Source organism: Apus apus, chromosome 17 (genome assembly GCF_020740795.1).
Source record: "Apus apus isolate bApuApu2 chromosome 17, bApuApu2.pri.cur, whole genome shotgun sequence".
NCBI classification, from domain to species: Eukaryota; Metazoa; Chordata; class Aves; order Apodiformes; family Apodidae; genus Apus; species Apus apus.
Genome location: NC_067298.1, coordinates 8,938,585 through 8,954,008, shown reverse-complemented (window position 1 = coordinate 8,954,008; position 15,424 = coordinate 8,938,585). Strand labels below are relative to the sequence as shown.

The following is a 15,424-nucleotide window of genomic DNA, read 5'->3' as shown; positions in this document are numbered from 1 at the left end:
ATAACGTCAGTAAGTATCTTTGTACTATCTCTTTATAGAAATGTATTTTATTCACATGGCCTCAGTTCTTCAACATTTAAGCTAAGCATTCATCTTGCACTTCATAAATATAAAAATCAGAAATATATTATCAAGAGTAACAGGAAATGGAATAAATAAATTGTAAGGAGTTTTTTACAAGCATTTTTATGGACAAAACATATTTGTACGTAGAAAACAATGGAAAAAGACTAATGTGTGATCATACTTATCCTAATGTGTTTTATTCAAAATCAGATACAGGAGTTTGCATAGATACAAAACTGAATCATTATTTTATGGTGCTATTTGGGCAATAAGCTGCTGTTTGTCTAATGAGATAACTGTTTGGGTCTTTGTTAATTCCAATTTTTGTCTGTTCTGCTTTTTCTAAGTTGAAGTCCTTAGACATTATGACTTGGGGATTTTGCTTGCAGGTAGAGAATGGGTTCTGTTGTCTGTCTACAAAACAATGAGGCCAGCAACTAGTATCTAAACATCATCTCTTTCTGTACCTTGGTGGTACTAACCACATCTGAGCACTGAAAGATTCTTTGAAATAAATGATTAAGTTAATCACAAGAGAGATCTTACCTTGTACTGTGTCTCTGATGAGGACCTTTGAATAGAGTGTGGCACAAGGCCTCTTCTCTTCTAAAAGTCAGAATAACATAAATCATAATTGCTTTTTTTGGTACAGATACACAATATAAGAATTAATATAGCATCAGCATCTTGGTCACTAATAACATCTGCATGGTTTTCACCTTTGTTGTCTTCTCCTCTAAGAACAGAAAAGTTGACATATTCTTCTGCTCTGATAGGTTCTGGATGAAAGATGAGGAACAGCAGTTAATGACAAGAGACTGACCAGATTTTTAAAAAATAAATACTTATTTTAAAAAAATCTTGAAACAAAGCAAGAGGGTTTATATTGAGTATAAATCTACCATGCTTTACGTAGCAGTCATGGGCCTCATCAGTGTTGTTGTCAGTGTCTCTGCAGGCTCTGTGGACAGAATGCTGATAGGGATCTGGCAGAGCTGCTCTCTGCTGTCGACAGGAAGGCAGATTTATTCAGAGAGAATGATTGCCTTGCTTGATATTTCAAAACAGGAAACAATACCTTTGCTGTTAGTTTGTTTTGGGTGTTTCTTTTTTCCTTGAAAATGCCAACATTCATATATAAGGCAAATGCAGAAAGCTACAAGACAGTAATGGCTTTCACCTAATGTCTTAGTTATTGTGTATTTTCTGCAATTGGAGTAGTGGTGGTACAATGTCTTAACATAGAGGCCAGTTGCTTTCTTGTCTAGCATTACCTCCTAACTTCAGTTTGAACTGACTGTGAGTCTTGTCAAAGTTAAGAAACTTGGAATAGAGAGCTGTTGTGTGCTGAACAATTTGGAACAGAATGCAAGAGCTGTGTACGTTTTAGTTTGCTACAACTTGCATATCACCCACTTCTGTCTCTTAGTAAATGGGCATTACTGTCTTTTGATTTTCTTTTTTCTTCTCTAATGGCTATTTCAATCATCACTATGAGTTGCCAAGTACAATTCTAAATTTTACTTCTGTTTACAGTAGATTTTTATATAGAATTTCAGTTAATTTCATCAATTGCAGTTTTGGCTGCATGGCTGATAGGTGGTGCCAAGTGTGGATCCTGAGGGACTTCAAATAATGTATCTCTGCCTGGCATGGTTGGCCGGGGTATTAGCTGATTTAGAGGGGTAGTAGGTGTCCCCTTTCACTGTTTTGCGGTACCTGAAGAATTGGCCCATGCCAGCTACAAAGAGTGTAACAGCATTCTTCAACCAAACATCATAACATTCTTCAACCAGACTCCCAAAAGTCAGTTGCATGACTGCATGGGAAGCAGCATCAACTTACCAATCTCTGTGTATATGACACAGTTTTCAGCATCTTCTGCATTCACTGTTGAAGTAAGGCCAGTTGAGGGCCTAGTAGACTTAAATTTTTCTGCAAATTGTAAAAGAAAAACACCTTATATGTATATCAGTTCTTCCTACAGGGGAATGCCTCCTTACTATTTCTTTAATTACAGAAGATCTCAGATAACGTTATTTTCATAATAAAAAATACTCCTTAACCAAGGACATTTTAATAAGAATTTTCTTGCTTTACTAAGAACAATGAGGTCTTAATTCCTTCCAACATTTCTGTGCATTAAATTAAATGTTGCTTTGCTTCCCCCATCCCAGACCTGCCATCTAAAACATAGCGCAGAGGTTTTGCTTTGTCACTGTCTTGTTAAGTTGCCTGTGCTGGTTAAGAAGAGACTTCAAGACATCTTAAAATACCAAGAGCATAACTCTGCTTGTAACATGATGTTTACTCACTAGACTATATTGACAACATAAATGAGCACTTCTGGAAAATGAAACAGATGTTCAAATAACTCACTTGCTTTATATGAAGGAATTATGAAAAATGGAACTGCCAGAGCAAATCCTATCACAAACAGTAACAAGATCAGCCCAAGAGAAATTATCAGAGGATGATAATGGTGTCTCTCTTCTGCCAAAAAGGAAAAAAAGAAAAAAGTGTGTACGCAATGAAATGTTGTTTCATGTTCTAAGTATTTTCTGTAAATTAAAATCAAGACTTTGCATTTCTTTCAGCTTTTGGATTAACTGTGGATAACATAACTACACAGGAGATTCCCAGGTGTGCACTGCCAGAGCAGAACGAAGGGAGCTTGCTGGTGCCAGTAGACTCTTCCTTTCATAGAACCAGAGAAAAACAAAACCGGACTCTTCCCAAGGTGGACCAGGAGGCTCTTTTAAAAGTGAGTCTTTAACATTCATGCTTCGCAGTCACTTCAGCCTCTGCTACTGTCTAGGCTGCAGGGAAGTTTTTTGCCTTAATTTTTAAAAACTCAAATTATTTTTTTATTGTCAAACATTATAGTTTATTGCAAGAACAAAAGTTCTGGCTAAAAAACTTGCATTGTTGTAACATTCTGAATGCTGTGGTCCCTGTTGACCAGCAGTGGTCAGCTGCTCCATGCCTACCTGCTACTGTGAAGTTGAATCCGTTGCTGTATTTTGTGTTGTTGCGGAAGCTGTTCTCAGCTCTGCATTTATAGGTTCCAAAGTCACTAGAGGAATTGATAAACAGAAAAATCACAGCTGCTTCTCTCTTCTGCATCTTCACTGGGGGAGAGATGGTTTGTCTTCCTCTGAAGAATATGTATGTGATAGGAAGAGAGCCGTTCTCTGAGAGACAGGACAGGGTCACGTTCTGGCCTTTCTTTGCTTGAGAGGTGGGTGAGCTCAGCACTGGTTTGGAAACTGGCTCTGTGAAAGGAAAGAGGAAAAGGCTGCATCACTGGGTACAGGACAAGCTCCAAAGCAAGACTCAGAGTTCAGCAGCAGCAACACTGGCAAATGAGATGGGCATCAAGGATGGAGAGCTCAGTGAGCCTGGTTACAACAGCACTGCTGACTCCTAAGGTCATAATCACTATCTGCAGTCAAGTTCAGCTTCACAGTCAAGGCAAGAACACACTGCAGTCCAGAGCAGTACCTGCCACAAACAACCCTGTCTCCTGCTGCTGCACTTACATTGCATCAGACACAGCTACATGCCTTACAATAAAATGTGGCTGAGAAGCTGTATAGCAAGACATACCTCCAAGGGTGAAGTTGAGACTGTTGCTGTATTTTCCACCACTGGAGATGTTATTCTCAGCTTTGCATTTGTATTCACCCATATCACTGGCAGAGTTGATTGTCAAGTTAAATAAACCAGGGGTCAAGTCTGGCCTGTTTAAAGCGGATATCTTCTGACTGTCTTTAAACAATGTGTATCTGACAGGTGGAGATCCAGAGTCTGAGTGGCAGGAGAGGGTCACGTCCTGATTCATTGCTACATTCAATGTCCCCCGAACAGGCATGAGCCTGGGATTGGACAGCATCTCTGGAAAGAACAACCTTCTGAGTGAGTTCACAGCACCTGTCATCCAAGCAACACTCAGATTTTTCCCCAAGTATGTCAAGGGTCAGGCTATCCTGATTTCTGTTGAAATACAGGTTTCTATATTTTTTCCACCTCCAGAAGCAGGCAACACAACTTTGTAGTTTTCAAAATCAGTACAAAGTTGATGAAAAATGCATGTCTCTGTGTGAAAGAGAGCACATCCACACAAAGCCAACAGATGAACCAACAAAGCCGCTATTGAACTAACGCAGCAATGAAAAGAAGTATAAAAGATAATTATAAATATTACAGGGTGTTAATTGTAGAAAAAAAATAACCTTACATGCTAGTTGTTAGGTAGTATGTGAACCTGAAAGTAAATGAAGTATTTTATTTGTGGCCATAGGTAAGTAGGCAGAATTAACCTTGTGTAAGTAGATGAAAGTTTTGAATTGTAGCAGCAGCAGCCTTGATGGTTTATCAAATTAGATTTCTTTTATGAGATCATAAAAATACATTTGTAAGAAAAACCTTTTCATAGAAAAGGGTAATAAACTAGTCATGACTAAGGAAATTATGACACTTCTAGAGGGGAAAAATATGTTGTAACAACTTGAAGTGATTTTGGCCACATACAGGTCAGCAAAAAGTTAACTTAGTATAAAAACTTGTAAACTGCCTCACTGCACAGGCAGAGGCAAAAGCTTTTATTTTACATGGAGGTTTTGGACATTTTAAAATCCCTCCCCTATTTTTCTGCTAACATTTTATTTCAGCATATATTTCAAAACAACAACAAAAAAAGAGAACCTACCTTTTCTATTTGCAGTAGTTTTCTGAGTCTGCTGGGACATTTGAACTAAGAGGAAAAAAGAAAGCTTTTAGACATGAAACAATGATTCTTGTTTAGAAAGATTTGTAGTATGTAAGTACATCCTTGGCTTACGGTAGGAAAACAGCAAAATAGTGAGAAAAAACATTTTCTTGATACCGAGCAAGACTGCTGGTGGAATTACATGAAGGAGATCTTTGAGGAGTGGCTGTAGGGCTGAGGAAGTCCTAAATATGGAAATAGCACTGGTCTTTACTGATGATTGTGTAAAGACTTTTGTTGTATTCCACTTGCATTCAGTCTGTGGCAGACAGAGCAGCGAGCAGAATAAAAAGCTTTGGAGTCAGGAAGGGCATTTTAGGATACAATTGAATGTTACTTAGAGTTATTCTAAGATGTCACTGACATAATCAGCAGCTTTTCTGTGTGAGAGCTGTGTGGTAGAGCTGCGCTGTATACAAGGCTGTATATAATTTTTCCTGCGCTGCTCTTAGAAGGAAATGAGGTCACTGATTCATGGCAGCCAGTCACATTTACTAGAGATAATGCAAGTGACCGTAGGCTCTTAGGCTGAGGCTAAGGGAGTACATGGCACTGTTTATTATTAGCAGCAATGTAATTAAAAAACCAATACACCTCTATTAAAAAAAAAATACTATCAAATCTAGAGAAGTTTTAAGGTGCTAATAAATATTTATAGCTAACCAGCTTGTTAAGGAAGTATTTTGGTCAAACTTTGAATATTAAGCTGTGAGGAAGTGAAAACTTGTATGAGAATAGTACAAATACCATGAACTTGAGTTAAACGCCACTGCAGAAATGGATTTGATGACTCTTTTGATAATCTAGCCACTAATAAAAAGCTGCATAATTACAGTTGCAGCAAGTAGATGTTCTTTATTTGTTACCCTTTGGACAAAGTGAGTGTAATCTTTAGCTATGTCTCCTAAAGATCACTAGGCCTTGTTGTGTGTGAAGAAGTAACTACTTATACAGAGAATGCCCTAAAAGTGTTGTTGTGATCCTCATCTTAGTTGATCTTTGTCTCCAGTTTCTGACGGTTACAAGACAAGGTCCTACAGTCTGTCCTGTGTGATACAAAAGTCCTCCCTGGTCTGTTGCAGCATTGCAAAGCTTCCTTACAGAATTTGGTGTGACACTTCCTTTCTCCTTGTTTTGTTATTTTTTGCTTGATTGCTTTCAGGACAGCCTCCGCCCTGCCCTCGCAAACCTCTCTTGATGTGGAAGTGCTGACAACTAACCACAAGACTGGAATTTTTTTTTTTGCAGCTGGCAGGAAGCCTTGCGTAAAAACGCAACTGTCAGAAGAACTGGGGGCATTGGTACATTTTCTTTTTGTGGGAGCCTGTTCTTTGTCAGAAAACCACAAACACACACCAAAAAAGAAGAAGCCTTTAAGACTCTGGCAGGCAGGTGCCCAGGAGCAGAGCCGGGGCCTGAGGGGCCCTGGGCCGCCCTCCCTCCTTCCCCCTCCGGAGGCCTGTGTCTCTGTATAATGGCGAATAGATACGGTGAGCTGTGAATTTGTGTCTACTTTGTAAAAACCAGGCATTGTCACCAGGGGCTCAGGTACAGCTGCTTTAAAATGGCAGACACACAGAGGGCTTGGTTGGTTCCCCCAGGGCGTGCAGCCTGGGTATCTAGGGAAGACAAGTGGTGTTTGAGAGCCCGGATTTCTTTTTGGGAAGTGAGGAGGGCTCTTCCAGAACTGTTTGTGCCTTTCTTGGCTGGTCTGGACTCTGCTCAGCAACCCTGCTTTCTCTTCCCTTGGGTGGAGATTCTGTAATTCAGTGCAGCTGTGTCCTCTGTGTTTGTTTTGGTATTGTTTGTGTGGTGTTATGTTGGGTTTTTTTTCTCTTGAAATTTGAATTTAGGGGCTGAAGTAGGAGGGAATATGGTTTCTTTAGTAAGTCCCATTCATCTCAACTATACATGCAGGATTATAGGAAAGAGCTGCATTTCATTTAACTGTCCAATACTTGTGCCTAGCTGTTTCATCTACTTCAATATCTGCTTGCTTTTCACCTTTTGTGATTTCTTTGAAGAGCTTTAATAGAGACACTTTCTATGTGAAAAGATTCTGGAACCATTATGATAGCTAAGGCTTACTGATGAAGTTTGTATAAAAGCCAGACTGCAATTGCCGAGTTACCACTAGGGGAGTAATAACATGTACTGGTTAGAAAATGAGGCTTCAGATGTTCATAATGTAAATGATTAAATTAGGTTGATATAAAGAATCTTCCAGAAAAATGTACTTGACTACTCAGTCCTATTATGCAAGGAAGGGCTGGATATACTAGACCTTTATTAAAGCATAATCCAAAGGACTTTGTGTACTCATGGAAATTGTGGGTCCCAATGATGCATTATTATTATTCTCAAGCACTACACTAGTGTTTTTAGTTTCTGCTCTTTTGAATACTCATCACAATTATATTTTCACAAAAGATCTGAAGGCGGATAGCACCTTTATGGCAGCTTTGTGTTTTTCTACAACCTGTGCTGTAAGTGTCCTGAAATTAAGAAAATGAGTTAATTAAATCCAGTAGTGTTAGTTTGAGACAAAATGTTACTGTCTTGTTTTGCCTTTCAGCAACAACAACAGTATCCATATTGTCAATGTGAAACAGCAAAAAAGGGCAAAATTAGGCCTTGGTATTACCTTTCTGTGAGGCTTTGAATACTGACTTTAACTTTGAATACTAACTAGCTTGTTAGTCTCTTGAAGAGTGTCCTGGAAATAGTAAAGTTTACTTCCATGTTGATTGTTTTTCTGGCAGATTTAACTGTTGACTTTGGACTAATACGATGTTGATTGATTCAGCATGTGTATGTAGAGTTCTGTAGCATCAATAAGATACTGCACAAGCTTAGGGTTCCTTTTTTATTAGATTTATAGCTTTCCTGCCTGGAATTAATGTGGTTCTGTATGTAGGAAGACCTGAAAAACTTTAACAAAAAGCAATTAACAGCAGTCATCCAGCCAAAACAAGTAAGTTAGGAAGTTAGGAAGTCTAAAAGGGAGATGTGTATCACTTGATGCTGTGACAGTGTTCTGCATCAGGGAAGAGAATAAAAGCCACATTGGGCTTTCATTCACAAGGTTAATTCTTTGCCTTCAGAATGAAAATAGTCTGGAGTGGCAGTCTGTAGTAAGGTTGTGAAGGCTTTCCAGGGAAAGCTGCATGTTTCAGCAGAATTATTCCCTGTCCCAGTTTCTCATTCTGAGAGGTCCTCTGTTCTGGAAGAGCACCTGCTCTTCCAGACATGTGTCTGCAGAAGGCTTTGCTAGAAATCACCATATACTGACAGGTACTTCTGCTGATCATAGAATCATAGAATGCATTGGGTTAGAAGGGACCTTTTGAGGTTTTCTAGTCCACCCCCCTGCAGTGAGCAGGGACCTGTTTAATTAGATCAGGTTGCTCAGAACCCTGCCAAGCCTGACCTTGAACATCTCCAGGGATGATAAATGAAGCACTTCTGTTTTGCCTGCAAAGAAGTTTTACTGATATGGCAAGATCATCACAGAATACCTATTTTTACACTCCTACTCAAAGTAGCTGTGGTGACAAGTCTGCAGTTTATTTCAACTGCTTGGTATTTGATTATGAGAAAACTGTTTTTCTAAAGGAAAAGAGTGGAAGAAGAAAGGATCTTTTCAAGGCTCATCAAGCAATACAAGAACAATAGAAATGTACTGGGAAGGAAAAATATTTCTAGAATTAATTCCCTCTCCAGCCGGCAGGTTCTGACCTTCTCTCTGGCGCTGCCCATACTCTGTGATTAATATTGTTGCAGAGCTCAAGGCTGTTTTTCTGCTACATGCCAGATAAGTGCAGTGTGTGATAGTGACACAGACCATGACTGTATTTTCTAAACTGAGGAACTTGATAGCCCAGTAGAAAACACTAGTTACAAATGTACTCAAGGTGTAGAATCAGTCACACACACTGCTGGAACAGGGAACGTTTGCAAGGTCTTATCAGAGACAATGATTCATAATGTAAACCAACAAATAGATTTAGCACCTCTGGAAGAAGAAATTTTTCTCCTTTGTCTCGATTACCTTCTGAGGCACATGGGAGTGCATGCTACAGGAGGTACAAGTCAGTCCTTAGGAATCCCAGTGCTCTTTTCCAAGTGGCACTATAGCAGTAAGGACGCGAAAAGCCAAATAGTCATAATTAGCTCCCGTTATATTAAAAATAAAAATGTCAGTGTGAAAGTTTCAGAGGTATCCTCTTATTGTCAGCTTCCTGGTTGCTTCAGCTACTTTTCCAGATCTAATTTATGTTGCCATTTGGAAGAGGTGTTGGGTATCAGTAAAACGCAGGTTCCACTGCGGAGGAGGGAAGTGAGGGAACCGCCGTGTGCTTTGCTGGTCATCTTCCAGTAGATGGTGCCATTGTGAAAGGCAGCTTATCCTGAGATGCACAGACTCAGCAACCTAGAGATTCTGTACCTGATAAGAGTTCTAGACTTCTGCAAAAAAAGAACACAAAACCTGATCGTTTCTTTAATTTTTTTTGTGGTAAATATTCAAATCCAGGGGTAAAATTAATGTTTGTATTCTTCTCCAGGGAGGTGTAGAGGGGCACTGTAATTGTAAAGACAAATGATACAAAAGTCTTACGTTCAAGATAAGACAGCATACCCTGAAAATATTTGTAGAGCAAACTCAGTTCAATCCCAGTTCTCCAGGGATTTGTCTAGACTTATGGAAACAGCAGTGTTTGTTATAATTCTGTTATCTATGAGTAAACTGAAGCAGGAAGTGGTAATTCAGCAAAACAGTTAACTCACAGTTGTAAGGAAACAAAATTATTAAATTAGTATAAGCTTCAGGGATTGGGATATTAGAAATCAGAGCTGCTTTTCTAGTCTTGATTTAGCTACTAGAAAGCTTGTGTTGACTTCAGTACAGATGGACACTGATCTGAATTTTTATACATATTTTAAAAGAAAATTTAGAAAATCCCCACAATGTGTAGATGCACCTCTACAGCATTTAGCTGTTTTTAAAATCAGTGAATTTATACAAGGAATTATGTGGAACCTGCATTATCAGGGACAAGTTTTGATCACCCCAGAATGTTGTGTTAAGAGAAATGTTTTGTCAGTAAGTCAAGTGAGGTAGAACTTCAAGGGAACACACATGGAGACTTGATATTTTCTGAAGAAACTCCCATGAGGAACTGGACATTTGAGACCAGGAAAAAAGTTTCAGGGCCCCAGAAGTGTCGCTGGAATCAGCGTGTGCTCTGTGAGGAAGTAAGATGTCAGTCCTGAAAGTCGGCACTGTGGTGTGCTCTTTTCTGTCATGCCAGCCAGCTGGAGAGCAAATGAAAACAAACAGCTGAAATGTGGTGTGAACTCCTGGCTTCCTGTCCTGTCCTGAGGGGCAGGCTGAAACATTGTATTTGCAGAGGGAAAAGCCTGAAAATCTTACTCAGCATTTTGCCCTTAGTTAGGAAAATAGGGTTTGCCTCTGATTTTAGGTAAAGCTCTGCTCAAATTACAAAGCTGATGGTTTCTAGGAAATCTCATATGTAAGAAAGTACCAGGGGACTCAACAGCAGAAGCAGAAACCATGACTCCCCAGATGAACACAACTTTAATGCTTAAGGGGCCAATTCATTGGGCAGTGGATTAAATTAAATTATTCCCATAGATTTCAAAGGGGACTGTGTCAGATTCTGACTGTTCTGTCTGCTTCAGAAAGTGTATTGCATTTAGGAGGTTAGTTCTGCTTTCCCCACAAACGTAGTAGTGACTGAGTAGAGTTCTTGCTATGATGTGTATTAGAATAACTTTGATTTTACGTATTTCAGAAAAATGTATCTTTAGAGATTACAATAAGATGATTGTTAGGAAAATATGCAGCTGTATTACTGGCACGGGTACTTTTAAATTTAAATAATTTCAGTCAATCTGATTTCCAGTTTGACAGTAGAAGACGGTCTCAAGCCATTCTTTTGTCTTAGAAATGCTTTTCTCCCAAGTTACATGATATTTTGACTTAGATTCCTGCAGTTGAATTTACTTCTTGGATTTTGGTCAATACCAGCTACATTTTCCTGTCCAGGGCAATGTTGAAAGGTTATCAAGAATATGACAGTCTGATTGGCCTGTGAGATCTAACAGAACATCCTTCACTTGGCAGTGTCATCTAACACCAGCCTTGGCTTTTATCACCATTAAACCTTACTCCCAGTTCATCCTAAAAGCTGGCCTTCCCACCTCAGTCTGAAACTAGCCTGGTTCTGAACTCAACCCCATGGGCTCATTCGGAAGGGTATTGGCCCACACCCACTTTCTTCTTCCCTCTCTGTGGCTAAGAGAGCAGCCTTTGTCGTCCCTCTTCCCATGGGAAAGACTGGTGTGGTTGTGCTGAGCTTTGTCTGTCCTGCTGAATTCTTTTGTGGGGAAAGAGGCAAATCTCCTTCCTTCCTTCCTATGTGTTGTTATCAATAGCAAATGTTAATCTACCTTTGTTCTCTACCTGCCATGTGTCCTCCTCCTCTTTTCCTTCACCTGGCTTTGGAGACCATTGCTGGCAACCAGCCCGACCATCAGTCTTTTGGTGGTGGTGTGTTTCTAACAGACTGGATTAAGCAGAACAAGCACTATTGCTGGTTAGCCAGCTTGCTTCTGAGTCATTCATTGCTATGACTGTTGTGCCATTCTGTACTCCCTACCTACAAAACAGCCAGATAGGTGCTTGTTCGTGCTGCTGAGACATTCTTAAACAGATGAGTGTTTCCCTCCTCTTTTTCTTTTGCAAAATATAATGTTTATATGTGTAAAGCAAGCATTGAAGTGCTCTTACACCTTTAAACTATTGCTTGTTGGGAAATGTTTAGTCTTCATTGACCCCAGAAGAGAAAAAGGAGGTTTTCATATAAACAGTGATGCTTATGAGAACTGTATTTCTCATTTATAGACTCCTGTGAATGTGTTTAGTATTATTTTAGGTAGTGTTTTAACACTGGAAAATGTTTCTGAAGTAAAGGAAAGCATTGACTCTGTCTGCAAAGGACAGGAACTGAAGGATCAAGAGTTCAGCACTCAATTTTCAATATTAACTAAATCACTACTTAGGGATTTCTGGGACATACAACTTGAGAAACACTTTTTGAAGGGCATGATTTCAATTCACTTTATCAAGCCTATAGACTGAGTCAGTGTTAGGGCTCAAGCGGAATTATTTAAATGTGACTTAATAGTGGACCTATAAACTGAGAAAGGAATATCCTGAAAAACTGAAAGGTATGAAACATTTGATTTCTAAAAGTCACAGAGAATTTTTTTCTGAAAAAAACAAAATCAGTGCTTAAAGCTGACATTTCTGCATGTCAGAATATTTAAGATTAAAAGTCCATGCATACAAAAAATGATAGTACCAAAGTTCTTCAGAACAATTCCACCTAAATCAAAGCTGATGGCTACTGATTTACTTGTGGTTAAGCTTTCTTTAGCTTTTTTGCTTTCTTTAGGCTTTCATTCATAACCATATGGATAAATGAAGTAGAATAATTAGTGTTCTGAATTTTACACCAGTTCCTTACTGGATCTCAAACAGACCTTTACACCACTGTAAACTGAAGGACTGTTTTGCAACTTTTCCTCCTCCTCTGGTAGCATTTGCTCAGTTTCTGCTTCCAGTATTTTGGATGCAGAATTAATCATCTCTGATTTCAGGTTGGCTGTCATATTGTCAGGCCACTTACACCACTGCAAAAAATTAAAAAGTGCAGAAAAATTAGAAGATCTCTCCGAGATGCCTGAATTCTAACAGCTACTAACAGATTTAACCCTTGCTCCAGAGCATTGTCTATTTTAGATTGTGCTAGTGCTCCTTCAGGTTTCTGCTGAGAAATGAAATTCCAACCTATTCTTTTCATGCTTCAGTTTTATAATTACGTATGGTTTGCACTGTTGTAACTATATACAATAAAATCTTGTGCAGTTCTGTGTTTTTGATATTTGGTGGTACTATGAGAAGTCTGCCTATTGATATCCGAGTCTAATACAAGAGTAGCTGTGGTTCCTGAGATAATTTGAATTTATTGTGCACCCCACAGCTGTTCTTTGCCACGGAAAAGATGAGAGACCTAGAAATGTAGGGAAAGGGGAAAAGTGACTAATTCTATATGTGCATCCTCTGAAAGAGTTCTCCATGTCAAGATTAAGGGAAATATTTGCTCAAGGATCTGTCAAGGTCCAATAGTGAAGGTAATTTGTGTTTGTAAATGGTTAATTGTGACTTAAACATACCCATATTGGCAGGAACTGCTGGACAAATGTCATTGGAACTTCTTGTTTTTTTAATACACCTTAAGAAATTAAACAAAGCAAATGCATTTGGTGGCGCCCTCAGGAAAAGTCCAGTCACTTCCTGAGCAGTAATCTGCCTGCGAGCAGCAGATAGATTCTCATTGTTTGCCATTTCCAGTTTCCAGTAATGGGAACGATTACTTGATCTAGCCAGTTTCTGTTGAAGATCTGGGGAAAATTACAGATTTTAATGGCAAAATTTTATCCGTTTCCATAAAACGACAGAAAAAAACATAACCTGGTTTTGGTACCTGGAGGCATCACCTCTGATGATGAATATTTTTTTATTTTGGAATTAAGTGTCTATTCTTCAGGAACGAGATGTATCTTGCTCTTCTGCTGATTTTCTTGCAGTGTAAGTTTGGTAACTAAATATCTGGGTGGGTGCATGTGTTTCTGATTTGTTTGGTGTTTGCTGGGGCTTTCCACTGTTTTCCATTACAGTCTTTCCATCTGTAAGCTTTGAAAATAACATTTCTTTTCGTTTTTTTCTAGGTTCAGAACTTTACACTCAGGAGAGAGGTAGGTAATTTTGGACATTTCTTTTTCACGTACAAATTTAAAATAAAGAGTTTAATTAATTCCTCAGCTGTTAATGTGCTTCCATAACAGAGTTTATCTGGATTTGCTGTATTATATCTCAGCATGAAATTTGTCCATATTAAAACAAACAAAAAAAGTATTACTTGGTGGTGTTTCTTCTTACAGTGTTTGAATAAGAGATGTGCTGCTCATACTTTAATCAATGTTTTGGTGAAATCTTTCCTGGAGTAATTTGCTTTACTGAGACATACAAGAGAACAGACAAGAGAGGAAATGTAATTACTAGCATTTTGGTTTGCTCCTTAAAAAACCCTCTCATGCCCCCAAGCAAAGAGGTAGGATAAAATTATAGAATATAGATTAGATGCACTCTCACCTGCTCTTTTTTTTGCAGGAGAAAAAAAATCACATCTGAGCAGAGTACAGAACTTGCATTCTAAAAGGAATATGTTTGCTTTTTATGTTATCATCTTGCTGACTTCCAGCACGTACACTCTGCATGCTTCTTTTTCCCAAACTAGGGAGAAATATTTGCTTTTTATTGTCATGTAGTCTGCTCACATGCAAAAATGTTTACAATATTTGCATTGTTTTTATGCCTGAAACTCTCCCTAGCAAAGACATTTTAGAAATAGCTGGTAAGTGTCAATGGAAAGGGACTTCTTTAGGTGCAGGAAAGTTTTCCTGTTCTATTAGCAAATTTCTAATAGGAATCCTGGCCAAAATGGGAATACCCAAAAGCTGTGAGTTCTAAAGAAAGGGAAAGTGAATGAACTCATAAATCTCTCTGTACTTTTTCATCTAACTGTGTGAATGCAAGTAATGATTATACCAGGATTCTAATAATAACATTTTAAGCTACAAATTACTTATTGCTGTCCTTATCGACACAGAAGCACTAAATATACACTAATGCTGTTACAAACTGTGTGTCTTAAAGTGTTTATCAGTTTTAATTTTTTTTGACACGAATATTGCGTTCACTATGTTTTTTTCAGGGATAAACATATTTAAATTCTAAACAAATTGAAAGCATTGCTTCTGCATATGATTATGTATTTTAATTAGCCAGGGTATGATTGCTAAGGACTTGAGGGTATGACTGCTGGATTGCCAACAATATAAAGTTAGGCATGTCCACGGATACTTGCAGAACATGAACTCAAATACTTTCTGTTACATTCTAGTTATCCTAAACTAGAGATTTAAAATTATCCCAAGCCTGTGAGATAAATGTTTAAAGTGGAATTTGCTGAATGACACAACCCTAGCCTGACTTTCAGATAAAAAATACTACACTAACTCCAGGGATTTCTGCTAATTGCCTAGGGATGAATTGGCTTGGGGTTTAGTACAACTCTAAGCAGGGTTATACTGTAATTTTTCAGTTTATTCAAATAATTATAAATACAAAATGTTGTTCAGCTCTCATACCTCCTGTCAGCTGAAGACAACAAACCATGAGAAATAAGGAAAACCAAAAAGTAGCTGCAAACCTATTCCAGTGTCTGCTGGTTTTCTAGGGAATTAGGTAGATTTGGTCATGAGCGTGGCCAAAGCAAGGATTCTCTCAGTCCCCCAGGGCAAAGACAGAGGGACAGTGTGTGCTGTGACAGTCACTCGTGGCCTTTAGTGTACCTGTGCAGTGGAAGAGAAATCTGTGAGCCATAATTGTCTGACCACCATAATTTTAACACCTGCTACTAGGGTACTATGAACTGA

The 15,424-nt window shown here is 38.6% G+C and overlaps 2 protein-coding genes across 7 annotated transcripts in view; one reads left to right on the top strand and one right to left on the bottom strand.

Moving 5' to 3' along the window:
• Positions 1-478: 478 nt before the first annotated feature.
• Positions 479-4,997, bottom strand: MILR1 (mast cell immunoglobulin like receptor 1). The gene is made up of 8 exons (XM_051634510.1): positions 4,910-4,997; positions 4,778-4,822; positions 3,676-3,963; positions 3,057-3,341; positions 2,446-2,559; positions 1,912-2,001; positions 786-845; positions 479-672 (listed from the first exon to the last, which is right to left on the bottom strand). The coding sequence occupies exons 1-8, from the start codon at positions 4,941-4,943 to the stop codon at positions 518-520; spliced, it is 1,071 nt and encodes a 356-aa protein (XP_051490470.1). The 5' UTR covers positions 4,944-4,997; the 3' UTR covers positions 479-517.
• PECAM1 (platelet and endothelial cell adhesion molecule 1) overlaps positions 3,899-15,424 on the top strand; it is a 39,928-nt gene continuing 28,402 nt past the window's right edge. For 5 of the 6 annotated variants that reach the window (XM_051634506.1, XM_051634505.1, XM_051634504.1 and 2 more), the window contains exons 1-2: positions 3,899-3,984; positions 13,655-13,681. In XM_051634506.1, the coding sequence (XP_051490466.1) occupies positions 3,939-3,984; positions 13,655-13,681 (73 nt within the window). In that variant the 5' untranslated portion in view covers positions 3,899-3,938. Of the gene's footprint in view, positions 3,985-13,206; positions 13,515-13,654; positions 13,682-15,424 lie in introns of those variants that run through there. The other variant, XM_051634502.1, reaches the window with a different exon arrangement.

Coding starts and splice junctions, on each gene's coding strand:
- MILR1 (XM_051634510.1), bottom strand. CDS start 4,943: ATGTTTTTTCTCACTATTTTGCTGTTTTCCTACC. Junction 3,342..3,675: donor TCTCAACTTCACCCTTGGAG/GTATGTCTTGCT, acceptor TTCCTTTCACAG/AGCCAGTTTCCAAACCAGTG. Junction 673..785: donor TAGAGGAGAAGACAACAAAG/GTGAAAACCATG, acceptor TCTGACTTTTAG/AAGAGAAGAGGCCTTGTGCC.